Genomic DNA, 16,750 nt, shown 5'->3' with positions numbered 1-16,750 from the left:
CGGGAAATCCGAGGACATTTCCACCACCCCAACCCAAAACAAAACGTTTCTGCCACCCCAACCCAAAACGTTTCCACCACCCCACCCCAGCCCAACAAAAACAAAACGTTTCAGTCAGTCAGTCAATGTTTATTACGGCAAACAGCCAGCATATCAAACCAGAAATTCTGCATAATTCTCTACATAAACAATAAAAACGACTGATAGGGGATTTTAATAGTCAATATACTAATTGAAGATACAATACTTAAAATACAGGTCCAGCGGAATAAAACACCATAAAAGAATGAGAGATTTAACTAAGAGCTGTAGCAGCAATATCATCATCGGAGGGCAGGACAAATTGTTACAATATGTTATTCAATATACGGTAAAAGAGATTGACGTTTTGTAATAGATAATGTGCAAAATTTGGCCACAGCGTAGGATACTGAGCTCAAATAATCTTCCAGAAGGAATTTGCGTAATGTTTCGGGGGGAAATTCCAGATAATATTGCAAGGGTGTGAATTTTGATAATAGGGGTAAAATGAGTCGTGATCATTCTTCACTATAGAATTCACAGAATAAAAGAATGTGAATAACAAAAGTGCTCTTCGATTGGTATAGGCAAGAATTTGCTGTGTAACACAGCTGAAGGTATCGCATCAAATCGGGCTCTGGAAAAGGCACACAACGTTTCCACCACCCCAACCCAACAAAAACGAAACTTGGGACGTTCTCGGTTTTCGGAGGATACGTTTATTTCAGTTGCTTTTTTGGGAGCACAGCTGAAAGTCTAGAAATTTTGAGAACAAACACTGTTTGCAAAGGGGCTGGAATAATTCCAGCTGCACATATACAGTATAATCCTCATAGCATTTCCATTCATTTTTTAATTTTTGTTTTGATTGATTTCCTATTGCCGCTGCTAATTTTGCCATTAACAAATAATTGTTTACAGGTGAAACTCGAAAAATTAGAATATCACCAAAAAGTGCATTGATTTCAGTAATGCAACTTACAAGGTGAAATCAATATATGAGATAGACGCATGACACGCAAAGCAAGATATGGCAAGCCTTGATTTGTTGTCATTGTAATGATTTGTCGTTAGGCAGATCAATTATAAATGGAATGTCATCATTGAGATGTTGCTTTTTGTTGATTTTTGTATGATTGTAACTCTTTGCTTGATTCCTGTGGAATTTCCAAAAGAAAGCATTTGTCAAAATGAAAAGAGAAAGAAAAAAAAATCAGTTGCATTCCTGAAATCAAGGCACTTTCCGACGATATTCTCATTATCCGAGTTTCACCTGTAGTTAAAATGCAACTCAACAACAAGACTAAATACATTACAATTAAAAGTAAAAGTGATAATTTATGTATTTTTACGTGGTTTCGTTGAATTTCTTATTGTATTGTAGGGTTTGAACGGGTTTGTTATGTGTTACTATAAGATGAATAATTTTTTAAAATAATAATAATAATTTCTGCCATCTTTTCCGCCCCTTCCAGAACCTGACCCGGGAACAAGCCGACTATTGCATCTCCCACATGAAGCCTTACCTGGATGGCAAAGGTCGGGAGCTTCCGTCGGCATATGACTACGTCGAATTCACACGCTCGCTCTTTGTCAATTGATCTCCCATCGGGGGGGCTCGGCGACTCCCCCCTTCCCGGATGATCCACGCTAGAACGCCAAGTTTGAAGCTTCCCGCCTCCTCCGGGGGGCGCTAGAGGACCCCCTCCCCCATCCTGCGCTTCCAGCTTGCTCTGCCCCCTCCCCCGGCCGCTCCGCGCATGCTCTCCCCTCCCTCCACCGCCCGACGCGGAACACGCTTCGGACGCCGGCGGCTCAGCTTTGCGCAGTGTGCTTCAAGAAATAAAAGCGATTGGTCCAAGCAGAAAGCGGCTTTGGCTCTTTTCTGGTTTGGGAACACGGATGGGAGACGAGGATAGGATACAATAGGACAGAAGGATAGAACAGAACAGGATAGGATACGATAGGAAACATGGATAGGATAGGAGAATAGAATACGATAAGACAGTAGGATAGCATAGATTAGGATAGGAAACATGCATTGGACAGGAGACAATAATAAGATAGGATACAATAGGACAGAATAATAGGATAGGATAGGAGACAAGGATAGGATACGACAGGATAGAAGGATAGGACTGAAGGAGAGGATACGAAACAAGGAGACTAGGGTAGGATAGGAAAATAGGATATGACAGAACAGTAGGATAGGAAACAAGGATAGGAGACTAGGATAGGATAGGAGGATAGGAAAGGAGACTAGGATAGGATAGGATAGGAAACATGGATAGGATAGGATAGGAGACAAGTATAAGATAGGAGGATAAGATACGATAGGACAGAAGGATAGGATAGGAAACAATGATAGGATAGGACAGGAAAAAAGGATAGGAGACATGGATAGGATAGGAGGATAGGATACGATAGGATACGATAGGATAGGACAGAAGGATAAGATAGGATAGGAAACAATGATAGGATAGGATATGACAGACTAGAAGGATAGGATAGGACAGGAAAAAAGGTTAGGAGACATGGGAAGGACAGGATAGGAGACAAGGAGAGGAGACAAGGAGAGGATAGAAGGACAGGATAGGATAGGAAACAAGGATATGAGACAGGATAGGATAGGATAGCCAAGATGTATAAAAACAAATCTGCTGAGTGCTGGAGGTGTAATACAAAAAAGGGTCCCTCGTGCACATGTGGTAGAATTGTCCTGAAATAAGTATATATTGGAATAACATCTATAAAACATTTTATTCTGCTTTTCAACGGTCAATCAGTCACCTCGTTGGCCAGCTGGTCGAGGTGGCTCATTTCGCGGGTCCCCTCCTCCGTGAAGTCGGAGCTGAGTTGCCAGATCTTCACCAGGCCCGCCCCGTCGCCGGCGGCCAGGAGCTGTGCCCGGCAGGGGTTGAACTCCACACAGTAGACAGGGCCCCGGTCCTGGGTCTGGGGGATGGAGAGCGAGGGCTTTTGGGAGCTCTTGCCAAAGTCAAAGAGCTGCACTTCCCCTGGGGAAACAGAGAAGGGGAAGCTTTCTTTGGATTGGATTCCACACAAAAAAAAAACCCCAAGGAATTTATTACGTGGTTTATTCCATTAATTTTATCAAATTAAATTAATTGGACTAAATGAAAATCATTAAAATTAAATTAAAATTAAATTTCATTTTTAATTTAATTTTAATGATTTTAATTAAGTTTGAAATTTAAATGTACTGTATATTCCTGCGTATAAGACTACTTTTTAACCCAGGAAAATCTTCTCAAAAGTCGGGGGTCGTCTTATACGCCGGCTCGTATTTATTATACGGAGAGTATATCCCAAACACTGTATTTTAACTGGAAAAGTTGGGGGGGTCGCCTTATATGCCCAGTCGTCTTATACGCTGGAATATAAATAAATTAATGAATTATATTAATTATTAATTATTAAAATCATTAAAAATAAAACAAGTTTCATTTTTAATTTAATTTTAAAGATTTTAATTAAGTTTTAATTTTAATTAATAATTTAATTAATAAATTATATTAATAAATTAAAATCATTAAAATTTATAACTGAATTTAAAACGAGGAAGGTTAGGGTTTATTTGGAATGAAATTGATTTTTGTTTCATGGAAACATTCCTTGTTCTAGCTAGGGTTTTGAATCTTTGGTTGGGAGCCGTCCAGAGTGGCTGGGGAAGCCCAGGTAGGGTATAAATAAGAAGTTGGTAGTAGTAGTAGTAGTAGTGACAGGAAGCCCAGGCAGGGTAGAAATAATAAGTTTGTGGTAGTAGTAGTAGTAGTAGACTTGGGAAGCTCAGGCAGAGTATAAATAAGTTAGTAGTAGTAGCGGCTGGGGAAGCACAGGCAAGATATAAATAATAAGTTGGTAGTATGGTAGTAGTAGTAGTAGTGACTGGGGAAGCCCAGGCAGGGTATAAATACTAAGTTTGTAGTAGTAGTACCTTCCCCGGAAGCGGCTGCGAAGACCAGGGGTCGGATGGGGGACCACCTGACGCCGAAAACGTATTTCTTTGAGAGTTGCAGGGAAACGAGGGGCTGCGCTTGTAGCATGGAGTGTAGGTGAACATGTCCGTCGGTCCCTCCGCTGAGAAACAGGTTCCTATTGGGAGGAAACGGGGTGTGTGATTGATAACGGGTAAATATGCAAATTTACAGGCGGGAGGATTGATGCAATTTGGCTATCAAGGAAACTACCGGTAATGTTAAATTTAGAAAAGCTGAAATATTGAATAGATCCATCTCTGACCATAATCCAGTAACAATACAGATTAAATTCAAAAACAACTTTAAGGGGAGGTGGAGAATGAATTTACAAGGGGGCAGGAATAATTTTGATGGCAACGATAGTGCTGTTCTAAAAGTAATAAGAAGTAAGAAGTAATAAATAAAAGTCGTAATAAGAATAAAGTGAAAGCAGTAAGTAATGAGTACCAAGTAATAATAAGTAACAATTAGTAAACACAGTAAATACATAAAAGTAACAAGTAACAATCAGCAAAAATAACTAATTACCGCGTTTCTCTATAAATAAGACACCGTCCTATATTTATTTTTCCTCAAAAAAACACAGTATGGCTTATTTTCAGGGGATGTCTTATTTTTTATTAAGTAACCCTACAAAGTTAAACTGCCTATCACTATGGCTTATATTCATTGAATGCTTAAAAATCCTGCTAGGGCTTATTTTATGGCTACGTCTTATTTTCAAAGAAACGGTAATAAGTAAAAGCAATAAGAAGTAAAAGTAATAATAATAACCATGGGTATCTGAAAACTCATAGCAAGAACAAACTTAGTTTGTTTGTACATTAATGGCAGGGCAAACTTGGCTCCGTTAACAACAACAACAACGTTTAAAGTTATGGGCAGGGCAAACTTGGCTCCGTTAATAATAGTAATAATACTAATATTAATACTAATAAACAAACAAACAAACTAATAATAATAATAATGCCTGCCTCTCAAGCCATGCCCCCGACTCACCTGTGGAAAGGGGAGCAGCTGACTGAGTAGACCGGGCCTCCGTGGGGCGAGAAGGAAAACTGCACGGGCGCCTTGAGGGGGAGGACAGAGCCCCCCGCCTGCCGGAGGGCGGGGGCGTCGGCCGCCGCCGAGCACTTCAGCACGTCGCCCCCTTCCGTGCCCACCACAAAGACCGAGGGCTCGAAGTGGGAGAAGGAGAGGGAGGTGACCCCCACTGGGGTGTCCCCTCGGGAATGCTGCGGGGGGGGGGGAAATGAGCCAGCCGTGAGTTTACAAGGCGGTGCCCCCTCCCGGGGGGGGGGGGAGGCACCCAACCCTGGCGTCCATCGGAGCACCCTATAGGACAGGCACCCCCAAACTGCGGCCCTCCAGATTTTTTGGCCTACAACTCCCATGATCCCTAGCTAACAGGACCAGTGGTCGAGGAAGTTTGGGGGTGCCTGCTATAGGAGAACAGTCCCCCTGACCCCCCCATATAGGATAATGCTCCTTCCTTCCCTTCCTTCATCCCTTCCCTTTTACATTTCCCTCCTTCCCTTTTTTGTCTTTCCTTCTTCCCCTCCCTTTCCTCTTTCATTTCCTTCCTTTCTTCCCTTTCTTTTTGACTTTCCTTCTTCCCTTGTTTCCCTTCCTTCTTCCCTTCTTTCATTTCCTTCTTTCCTTCCTTCCCTTCTCTTCCCTTCATTCCTTCATTTCCTTCCTTCCCTTCCTCCTTTCCTTTCCTTTCTTCTTTCCCTTCCTTTTTGCCTCCTTCTTTCCTTTTCCTTCCTTCTTCCCTTCCCTTCCCCTCCTTCTTTCCCTTCCTTCCTTCCTTCCTTCCTTCCTTCCTTCCTTCCTTCCTTCCTTCCTTCTTCCCTTCCTTCCTTCCCTTTATTTTTGACTTCCCTTCCTCCCTGTCCTTCTTTCATTTCTTTCCTTTCCTTCCTTCCCTTCCCCCTCCTTCTTTCATTTCCTTCCTTCCCTTTTTGCCTTCCCTGGAGCAGTTTCACGGGTAATGCTCCCCCAGACCTCGGGTTTCCCCGGAGCCCCTTAAAGGACAACGCCCCGACCTACCCACCCAACCCCTGACCTGAGCTGACCTTCTTCGGCTTGGTGCTCCGGGGAATCTGCTGCAGCGCCAGGGCGAAGCCGGTGGCGGGTTCGAGGAGGCCGTCCCTCTCCTCGCGCCAAAGCAGGATTTTCCCGTCGGTCGAGGCGCTCAGGAGGCGGGTCTGCTTGTCGCCTTGGAGCCAGGTCACCTGATTTGGGAAAAGGGCAGCCGACCATTTGGATGGTCACATGGCCGGAACACAAAAGCACACATTTTTGGGGGGTGGGGGGGTCCCCTTCTACCTGGTAAACGGGGTCCGTGTGGGTGTCGTCCGTCATCCCTGTCCTCCAGACCAAGGGGTCTTCCGGTCGGCCAGTGTCCCAAACCAGGACTTCCCCGCTGTAAAGGCCCCCTGCAAGGAAAAGACGCCGGATGGGGCCACACAACAAAAGCCCCTGCTCCTCCCAGTTTTAGGACCCTGGGGAACGCTGGGGGAAACTACCCCCGGACCCCAGCTTTGACCAACAGGAGATGGTTAATTAATAATAATTTATTATTATTATTATTATAAATATTTATTATAAATTATTATTATTTACAATAATAACTAAATCATAAAATAGAAATATTTATTATAAATTATTATAGGTTATTATACTACAAATTATAAACAATTATAATTATTATTTATTATAATTATAAATTATAAATAATAATAATTTATAATAATTATAAAATATAAACAACTATAGTATTATTACTTATAATTATTATTTTGTTGTTGTTATTTAGTCGTGTCCAACTCTTTGTGACCCCATGGACCACAGCACATATTTATTATAAATATTCTTTATAATAATTATAAAATAGAAAGCAGAAAAATTATTATAAATAATAATTATAAATTATTATAAAAATAATTATAAACAATTATAACTATTTTTACTTGGACCGGGTACCGGCAATGATTGACATACCAGCAATGATTGATGGCCGCCGAGGGTGGAAGGCCAGGCACATGGCCGAGCCGGGGACATCCACCACCAGGTCGGGACGCTGGGGGTCCAGGGCCCGGCGGTCGAGGTTCCAGGTGCAGACATAGGACTTGTCGGCGCTCCAGTCCCCATCCTCCAATCTGGAACGAGAGAGAGGGGTGTGTCGGGTGGGGGCGGGGATGAGAAGTAAGTGGGAAGTGGGGACGAGGAAATGGGGACAAGGAAGCAAGGAGGGGGGACAAGGAAGCAGGGATGAGGAAGCGGGGAGGAGGATGAGGAAGTGGGCAAGGGGGACAAAGCAGGGACGAGGAAGTGGGGAGGGGGCGAGGAAGTGGCAACGAGGAAGCAAGGAGGAGGGGACAAGGAAGCAGGGATGAGGAAGTGGGGAGGGGAGGGTGAGGAAGTGGGGAGGGGGTTAGGAAGTGGGCAAGGGGAAAAAAGGGACGAGGAACCGGGGAAAGGGGCAAGAGAGTGGGGAGGGGGACGAGGAAGCGGGGAGGGGGTGAGGAAGACAAGGAAGCAGGCGGGGGACAAGGAAGTAGGGAGGGGGGTGAGGAAGCGGGGAGGGGAGGGCAAGGAAGCAGGGAGGGGGTGAGGAAATGGGGAGCGGAGGGCAATAAAACGGGAAGGGGGGACAAGGAAGCCACCACCCTTCTAACTACTTATGCTCTTGCCAAAATAGCCTATAAAGAGGCTCAGAAAACAGCTAAGTGAGAGTGGTAATTAAACCGTTGGCAGGCGCTGATCGCAGCTTCTAAATCGCAGGGAGCTCGTGAATTTTGGTCCTTGGTCAACAGAAGAGAGAGGAAATATAGCTCGACTGTCATTCCCGCCCCTACATGGGAACTGTTCTTGAGGAAGTATTTTTCACAGGCTGAGGTACCTGTTGCTCATTCGGAACCTCTGTTTAACCATCTACCTATCTGGCCTGCAACCGACCCAGAATTAATGATAGATCTGATAGGTCAGCTGAAAAGGGGTCAGGCACCTTGGCCTGACCTGGTTCCTGCAGAGGCCATTAAAGTACATCAAGAATGGTGGGCTGGAATTCTGGCCAAAACATTCGACGCAATTAATGCCACTGCCCTTATCCCTAAAATGTGGAAGGAGGCCATTATAATCCCAATTTACAAAAAGGGACCACCTGTTGACCCCGGGAATTATTGTATCATCAGCCTTCTCTCTATAATAGGGGAAATTTATGCCCGCTTCCTGTTGACCAAACTGATTCAGTGGGCTGATAAATCCAATTTGACTGGCCAAGAACAAGCAGGCTTCAGATCGAGCCGATCTACTACTGACCATGCAAAAATCCTCTACCATCTTGCACGGAAATACTCCTACCCCAGCCGAGGACATTTATGTGCCTCCTTTGACAGCATCCCTAGAAACATCTTATGGGAGAGACTTGTGAGGTGGGGTATCGATAGAAGGCTTCTATGGCTCATGAGCCAACTCCACGAAGGATCTGTCGCCAGAGTGAGACTAGCCCCAGCAGGTGACCGTACAAACTTGGTGCCGAGAAACAAAGGAGTTCGCCAAGGCTGCATTTTAGCACCCTACTTCTTCAACTTGTTTATTAGTGACATGAGGGAACCATTAATGGAGTCGTCTGCAAGCGTACATGCCCCCTGCCTTGCAGACTACCGCTGCCCGCTGCTTCTATACACGGACGATATGGTGATCTTTTCTTATACGCGAGTAGGTCTAAGTAGGGCGCGGAAGATTCTTGATGGTTACTGCCATACCAATCAGCTAACTCTTAATCATGCTAAATCAAAAATAATGATAATGACCGAGGGCCTTCTCGGTGGTGGCGCCTGCCCTGTGGAACACCCTCCCAACAGATGTCAAAGAGGAAAACAACTACCAGACTTTTAGAAGACATCTGAAGGCAGCCCTGTTCAGGGAGGCTTTTAATGTTTAATAGATTATTGTGTTTTATTTTTTTGTTGGAAGCCGCCCAGAGTGGCTGGGGAAACCCAGCCAGATGGGCGGGGTATAAATAATGAATTATTATTATTATTATTATTATTATTATTATTATTATTATTATTATTATTATTATTATCTTTTCTAGAAGCAGGAAACTCCATAAGTGGAAGCAGAGGGGAGCTGCAATAGAGCAAGTCCTCAAATTCCAATATCCAGAAATTCTATTCCAATACAATATGGGATGGAAATCACACATCCAGTATCTACTTAACAAGGCCAAGGCTCTGTCGCATGCACTCCTTCCATTATTCTTTTGAGACTGAGCCTTACACGTCCCCCCGGCCTTGAAGGTGTTTAATGTCAAAGTAGTAACCCCCCTTGCCTATGCTGCCCTGCTCTGGGCTGCACTGACGAACCTTGCACCCTTAGAGACGTTGCAAAATCAATTTCTACGTAGGCTTCTAAAGCTTCCCCTGTGTGTGAGAAATGCATCTATATGCCTAGAATTGAAGATCCCCTCATTAGAGTCCCTCCTGTGGAAAAGAGTCTTTAATTATTGGGTAACTCTTTGGCATAGTCTACCAAGCCATTATCTCGCCCAATGTCTATGGCGAGATGATTTTGCGAACCCCTGGTAGCAAACTCCATGCTAAATTTCTGCTATATGGAATTTCTCCCATAGACATCCTAAATTTGGATCTTACTTCAGCAAAAAGACTTATTAAACAAAGACTGGATGATATTGAGCTACAACGTAACATTATGCTGGGTGTGTGTGTGAACATTGGCATTACTCCAATACATCATATAATTTTCATTTGTCCTCTGCATAATGCGGCACGAACGAATTTACTGGGCCTAATAATCCTGAAATTGGCTGATTCCCCAGCATAGACATACCTTGCCTTAATTCTACAGGACTACGACCCACATATAACATTGCAAGTAGCGAGGTTTTTAACCTTAGTTCTCTCCCAAAAGAGACGAAATGGTCTGTTGTATGACCACTGAAAGTTTCATTTCTAACCGTAGCTTTTATACGCTTATGTTTATGTTTACGTTTATCACCAATGGCGGTGGTGTGGCCGTCTGCTGAAATCTGATTTTTGTATTTTGTATTTTATGTTGTGTGTTTTATACCTAATGGGCTTATAGCTGTAATAAACTCTGACTGAACTGAACAAGGAAGCAGGGTGGGGGATGAGGAAGCAGGGACGAGGTGGCAGGGAGGGGGGGACGAGGAAGCAGGGAGGGGGACAAGGAAGCGGGCAAGGGGGACAAAACGGGGACAAGGAAGCAGGGAAGGGGTGAGGAAATGGGGAGAGGAGGACACGGAAGCAGGGAGGGGGGACAAGGAAGTGGGCAGGGGGCGGGGAAACGAGGAGGGGAGGTCGAGGGAGGGGGGAGGGGGGCAAGGAAGGAAGCAAGGGGGACAAAGTGGGGATGAGGAAGCAGGGAGGGGTGAGGAAATGGGATGGGGAGGAGAAGGAAGCGGGGAGGGGGGGCAAGGAAGTGGGTAGGGGGGATGAGGAAGCAGGGACGAGGTGGCGGGGGGGGGGGACAAGGAAGCAGGGATGAGGAAGTGGAGACGTCCCCTGTATATTCCAGGGAAATATATTCGGGGGAAATATATTCATGGGGGAAATATATTTCGGGGGGGGGGAAATATCTCTGGGGGAAAATATCTATGGGGGAAACACGTTCTTTTTCTACTGTTTTACATGGGCCTAGATCCGCGGAAAGGCTCCGGAAAGTTCCGCCGCACAGGATCCGGAGGGTCTCACCTGCCATAGGAACACGCCACGACGGCCCCGGTGGAACTCCAGGAGACCCCAGTGACTTGCAGCTTCCGCTCCTGTGCTACCGGGTACGAGAGGCTGGTCAAGCAGGAGACCTGCCAGGAACCCAAAGGGGGAAATCAATGAGGAAATAAAATAATTATGAATATTCATCCATCTTTCTTGCGGTGAAAGAGAAGGGAAGGGATGAAAGAGAGAGAGAGGAAGAGAGAGGGAATGAAGGAGGGAGGGAAGAGAGAAGTAAGGAAGGAAGAGGTGAGATAGGGAAAGAGATAGTGGAAGGGAGGGAGTGAAGAGAGAGAAGGAAGGTAGACAGGCAGGAAGGAAGGGGTTAGAGAGAGAGGGGGAAAAAGACAAAAAAAAGGAAGGGGTGAAGGAGAAAGAGAGGAAGGGAGGGAGGGAGGGAAGAGAGAAGGAAAGAAGGAAGGGGTGAGAGAGAAAGAAAGAGACAAGGAAGGAAGGGGTGAAAGAGAGAGAGAGGAAGAGAGAAGGAGGGAGGGAGGGAAGAGAGAGAGAGTGAAGGCAGGGAGGGGTGAGTGTGAGAGAGAGAGAAGGGAGGAAGGAAGGAAGGAAGGAAGGAAGGAAGGAAGGAAGGAAGGAAGGAAGGAAGGAAGGAAGGAAGGAAGGAAGGGGTGAGAGAGTGAAAGAAAGAGAAGGGAGGGAGGAAAGAGAGAGAGAGAGAGAAGGAAGAAAAGAAGGAAGGAAGGAAGGAAGGAAGGAAGGAAGGAAGGAAGGAAGGAAGGAAGGAAGGAAGGAAGGAAGGAGAGAGAGAGAGAGAGAGAGAGAGAGAGAGAGAGAGAGAAGTACCCAGCAAGCCTGCTCTTGCAAGCGGGCCTTCGCTCCATAAGATGCACAGACATTTTCCCTTCCTTTTGAGGAGGAAAAAAGTGTGTCTTATACATATACATACACATAAACATATTACACACATATATCTCTTGCCCGCTTTTACCGTCTCATTCTGCTCCGCCCACTGGACCTCGAAGCCGTCAAAGGCGTGGCTCTTCCAGTTCTTCTCCAGCTCCCGGCTGACGGGCTCCTCCACGCCCTGCAGGAAGGCCAGCAGCCCCGCATAGTCCACGGCCCCCGGCACCCGCCGCGGCTGGCCCTCCCCGGGCTCACCACCGCCCGTCTGCACCCCTGCATCACGCCGTGGGCGGGGCTGTGTGGCGGCTTCGGCCGCCGAGATGAAACCCGTCTGGGTGCATTTCTGCAGGGGGGGGGGGAGATATATGGAGATATAAATATTTAATATTAACAATAATATATATATATCTATATAAAAATTATAATATTTATTATATTATAATAAAGCACCGTCTGGGTGCTTTTCTCTGGGGGAGGAGGGGGAGATATAACAATAACAATAATAATAATAATAATAATAATAATAATAATAATAATAATAATAATTTTATTGATACCCAGCCCTCCCCAGTCAAGACCAGGCTCAGGGCGGCTCCCACCGAAAATAAAAGCATGGATTAAGATACAACTTAAAAACTTAAAAAGAAGTTAAAACAAAAGATTAAAATTAAACAGTAAACATTAAAATTAATAATATAGATATTAATAAAATTATACAGTATTAATTAATAGATGGGTAGAGATAAACATAGATATCTATAAACATAGAGATATAGATATGGAGACAATGGATTAATAATGGTGTAAATGTGAATATGGAGGCAGATTAATAGAGATAGAGATGGAGAGAGCTACATAAATTATACACACACACACACAGAGCTCTCTATTGTTATGAAAAATGAACCCCAAAATGCACTGCCTTATAGGAAGGACAGACGCTGATCGGAAGCTCCGGAATTTGCACTAAGTTCAGCTTCGTCGGGAAATGACAGAGACCACACGATGCTGCCAGGTAAAACAAACTGATCCCTTTATTGCAGAATGCAAAACTACAGCTGTAGGGTCCCTGCCTCCAGGAATGTAGGAAGGAACCCCGGGAAATGGTGCACCTCCCTCTTATACCCTCCTGTCCCCACCTGGAAATCCCTGGACTGGGAGGGACGGGGAAAGACAAGGAGAATGGGTGGTGATGGGATTAACTGGGTGCAGAGACGACTATTTCTTCATATGGTGAGATGTCAATCGCTCTCCTTCTGTTGCTGATGGTATTTCCTTTTGTTTGACAGGAGGGGGCAATCAGTCGAGATGGGAGTCGAGGTGGGGCAGTTTCTGGCGATTGCCAAGGGGTTGATGCCCATTCAGCAGGTGTTTTCCTCCAGGTCATGAAAGGATGATCCCTGGGATTATGTTAAAGGTGACATTTTATGGAAGTTTGAATAAATCTGTTCCAGTTATTCTCTCATTGTCCGTGTCTGTCTTTGAATGGGTACAGGGTGGCGATGGGGCAAGGTTCAGGTGGACTGGGGTCATGCAGGGTTCATACAGTATTTCCTTGTACAGAAAACATATCTAATACAGAGAATTCTATGGAAAAGGTAGCAGTCCCGATATATAAAGGTTCTAAGATATAAAACAGCAATTAAAATAGAGAGATCCTAGCATAAGGGAAAGAGAAGTTCTGTTACGATAATCTAAAGGCAATGGGTAGATTTCCTAGAAACGTTTAAAAAGGCACATAATAAGGGAAACGTATAAAGGGTACATAATAAGAGATACGCAAAAAGGTTTCATAATAAGAGGACATATGATAAAGGCAATAAGAGGACATATAATAAAGGCTGTATTATTAAATGATTGTACTGCTGAGTGAAGTGCCACTTTGTTTTTGAGCGACTTTCCCCCTCCTTCTTCTCTGGAAACATCGTCTCAGGGGGGCTGTGACAAAAGTATCTTTGGCTGTCAGTGTTGCAATGTTTAAAGGTAAAGGTAAAGGGACCCCTGACCATTAGGTCCAGTCGTGACCGACTCTGGGGTTGCGCGCTCATCTCGCATTATTGGCCGAGGGAGCCGGTGTATAGCTTCCAGGTCATGTGGCCAGCATGACAAAGCCACTTCTGGTGAACCAGAGCAGCACACGGAAACACCGTTTACCTTCCCGCTGTAGCGGTTCCTATTTATCTACTTGCATTTTGACGTGCTTTCGAACTGCTAGGTTGGCAGGAGCTGGGACCGAGCAACGGGAGCTCACCCTGTCACAGGGATTCGAACCGCTGACCTTCTGATCAGCAAGCCCTAGGCTCAGTGGTTTAACCCACAGCGCCACCTGGGTCCCTTATTGAGTCCTGTAAAGTAAAGGGATTAGCTGGATATCGCTGGCTTGAAATGTGAATCGTTGTAGTTGTTTTGTTATGGGGCAGAGGGGAGATGGAGAGGGGAAATGTGTGAATTTATGGTAACGTTGAGAAATGTTTGTATATGCTGATCCTTAAGCCTTCCGAAAGGCAAGGTTGCATCCGCGGGAGGGGTGAGGGTCTCTGGAGTGGAGCGGAGACGAGGAAGATGGTGTTGCGCAGGATTCTGTGTAATTGCAGCTGTCAGATTCGGTCACCCCTCTCTGTTGATTAATGATGGTGTCCTGCTCCCCCCCATTATGATTTTCTATAACACTATCTATATATTTATTAATATATATTGATTAATTGTTATATCTATTGCCTCTCCAGCTGCTTTGGAACTACAACTCCCATGATCCCTAGCTAACAGGGTCAGAGGTTGTAGTTCCAAAAAAGCCGCAGGGCCGAGTTTGTCTAGGCCTGCTCTATATTTACAGAGCTCTATGAAGGCAGAAATACATATAGATCATTCCCTTTCCTTCGGAAGCCCCTACCTCCTCGCAGCGCCTTCCCCGCTCCGCCCGCCACGTCGACACCACGTCCACTACGCCGGCCGCCGCGTCGGCGAACATACCGCGGGCCGAGGCTTCTCCGAGCGGGCTAGGCCGAATTGCCACGGCGACGAGGACGCCGCATCGCAGGGAGATGACCTAAAAGGAGGTGTCCTCTCGCCAGAAGAGCGGGGGGAGATCGCGCAGGCAGGACGTTATTCTCGCGCGACGTCGGAGGAAATCGCGCGGAAAGTGGCGTCCTCTCGCGAGACTTCGGGGAGAGACCCGCATTCCCGCGAGAAGGCGGGGGAAATAGCGCCGGTTAACCGTCCTCTCGCGAGATGTCTCCCGCGGCCTCCTTCGGAGAGGACCCAATTCTCGCGAGAAGCCGAAAGAAATCGCGCGGAAAGGACCCTGTTCCCGCGAAACGTCGCCGGGAGGGAAGTGGAATCGCCCAGGTCCTCTCGCGAGATGTCGCCGCTCAGCCTCTATCCTTGCGAGACTTCGCTCGAAATCGCGCCGCCGAGCTCGCAATCGCCATGTTGGTCGAGGGCAAAGGGCCTAACTTTCCTCCTAATCCGGTGAAGATTGTCTGCTGCCTAGCAGCCTGCTGCCAGAAGTAAAGATGGCGGCAGTGCCTTTTTGCACCAGGCCTTCCCTGACAATTTCTTGACCTATTTTGATATATTTATTTTCCTTTCTTTTGATATTTTGATATATTTCTATTCATTTATTGGTTTTATATATTTATGTTTATTTATTGTCATCTGTTTATATTGATTCATTTTGATGTGCTGATATATTGATATCTACTTTTGTATATATGAAGTTTTGTTGTTGTTGTTGTTTAGTCGTTTAGTCGGGTCCGACTCTTCGTGACCCCATGGACCATAGAACGCCAGGCACTCCTGTCTTGCACTGCCTCCCGTAGTTTGGTCAAACTCATGTTCGTAGCTTCGAGAACACTGTCCAACCATCTTGTCCTCTGTCGTCCCCTTCTCCTAGTGCCCTCCATCTTTCCCAACATCAGGGTCTTTTCCAACGATTCTTCTCTTCTCATGAGGTGGCCAAAGTATTGGAGCCTCAACTTCACGATCTGTCCTTCCAGGGAGCACTCAGGGCTGATTTCCTTCAGGATGGATAGGTTTGATCTTCTTGCAGTCCATGGAACTCTCAAGAGTCTTCTCCAGCACCATAATTCAAAAGCATCAATTCCTCGGCGATCAGCCTTCTTTATGGTCCAGCTCTCACTTCCATACATCACTACTGGGAAAACCATAGCTTTAACTATACGGACCTTTGTCGGCAAGGTGATGTCTCTGCTTTTTAAGATGCTGTCTAGGATATATGAAGTTACTTATTATTATTATTATTGCATATTAGTAGTCTTATTATTATTACTTCATATTATTACCATATTATTTCATATTATTCCAACAGAATAATAAGAATTTATTCTTTATACCCCAGCCACTTAATAATACTAATACTAATAATTAATTCTTTTTACCCCGCCCATCTGACTGGGTTTACCCAGCTACTCTGGGCGGCTTCCAACAGAGTAATAATAATAATAAGGATGCCTCTATTTTCATGGGAGAAACATTGGAATAATAATAATAATAATAATAATAATAATAATAATAATAATATAGGACATCCCTATTTTCATGGGAGAAACATTGGAGGGGATGCAATAGGAAGTCCCTTCTAGAACCCCCTTGAAATCCCTCATTCTGGGCCCCCCTTGAAATCTGGAACCCTATTGAAATCCCTCCTTCCAGACGCCCACTTTAAATCCAGCACCCCCTTGAAATCCCTCCTTCCAGAACCCGCTTGAAATCCCTCCTTCTGGGACCCCCCCCCCTTGAAATCCGGAACCCGCTGAAAACCCCTCTTTCCGGCACCCCCTTGAAATCCCTCCTTCTAGAACCCCATTGAAATCCCTCATTCCAGAACCCGCTTGAAACCCCTCTTTCCGGCATCCCCTTGAAATTTCTCCTTCCGGAACCCCCTTGAAATCTGGAACCCCCTTGAAACCCCTTTCCGGCACCCCTTTGAAACCCCTCTTTCCAGAACCCCCTTGAAACCCCTCCTTCCAGATCTGCCTTAAAATCCAGAACCCACTCAAAATCCCTCCTTCCGGAACCCCATTGAAACCTGGAACGCCCTTGAAACCCCCTTGAAATTCCTCATTCCAGAACCCGCTCAAAACC

General features: G+C 45.4%; 2 protein-coding genes across 14 annotated transcripts in view; one reads left to right on the top strand and one right to left on the bottom strand.

Moving 5' to 3' along the window:
- The window catches only part of SPTAN1 (spectrin alpha, non-erythrocytic 1), a 67,600-nt gene extending 65,711 nt beyond the window's left edge, over positions 1 to 1,889 (top strand). For all 13 annotated transcript variants that reach the window (XM_088665074.1, XM_088665068.1, XM_088665070.1 and 10 more), the window contains one exon: positions 1,497 to 1,889. In XM_088665074.1, coding sequence (XP_088521200.1) covers positions 1,497 to 1,622 — 126 coding nt within the window. In that variant the 3' untranslated portion in view covers positions 1,623 to 1,889. The remainder of the gene's footprint in view (positions 1 to 1,496) is intronic.
- Positions 109 to 14,806, bottom strand: DYNC2I2 (dynein 2 intermediate chain 2). Its single transcript, XM_060270376.2, has 9 exons — positions 14,538 to 14,806; positions 11,733 to 11,990; positions 10,766 to 10,875; positions 7,029 to 7,186; positions 6,354 to 6,463; positions 6,101 to 6,259; positions 5,022 to 5,257; positions 3,980 to 4,137; positions 109 to 3,038 (listed from the first exon to the last, which is right to left on the bottom strand). Exons 1-9 carry the CDS (start codon positions 14,613 to 14,615, stop codon positions 2,800 to 2,802), a joined length of 1,506 nt encoding a protein of 501 aa, XP_060126359.2. The 5' UTR covers positions 14,616 to 14,806; the 3' UTR covers positions 109 to 2,799.
- Between the last annotated feature and the right edge of the window lie 1,944 nt (positions 14,807 to 16,750).

The sequence above is a fragment of the Zootoca vivipara genome, chromosome Z2 (genome assembly GCF_965207765.1).
Source record: "Zootoca vivipara chromosome Z2, rZooViv2.hap1.1, whole genome shotgun sequence".
NCBI classification, from domain to species: domain Eukaryota; kingdom Metazoa; phylum Chordata; class Lepidosauria; order Squamata; family Lacertidae; genus Zootoca; species Zootoca vivipara.
The sequence above is the reverse complement of the archived record's forward strand: the minus strand, read 5'-3'. Positions and strand labels throughout refer to the sequence as shown.

What these genes read in the sequence shown, in the direction of transcription:
- DYNC2I2 (XM_060270376.2), bottom strand. Translation starts at nt 14,615, where the DNA reads ATGTTCGCCGACGCGGCGGCCGGCGTAGTGGACGTGGTGTCGACGTGG. An exon ending in GGAGCACCAAGCCGAAGAAG is followed by an intron (nt 5,258 to 6,100) that starts GTCAGCTCAGGT and finishes CCCCCCCCGCAG; the next exon opens with CATTCCCGAGGGGACACCCC. An exon ending in AGCTGCTCCCCTTTCCACAG is followed by an intron (nt 4,138 to 5,021) that starts GTGAGTCGGGGG and finishes TCCTCCCAATAG; the next exon opens with GAACCTGTTTCTCAGCGGAG.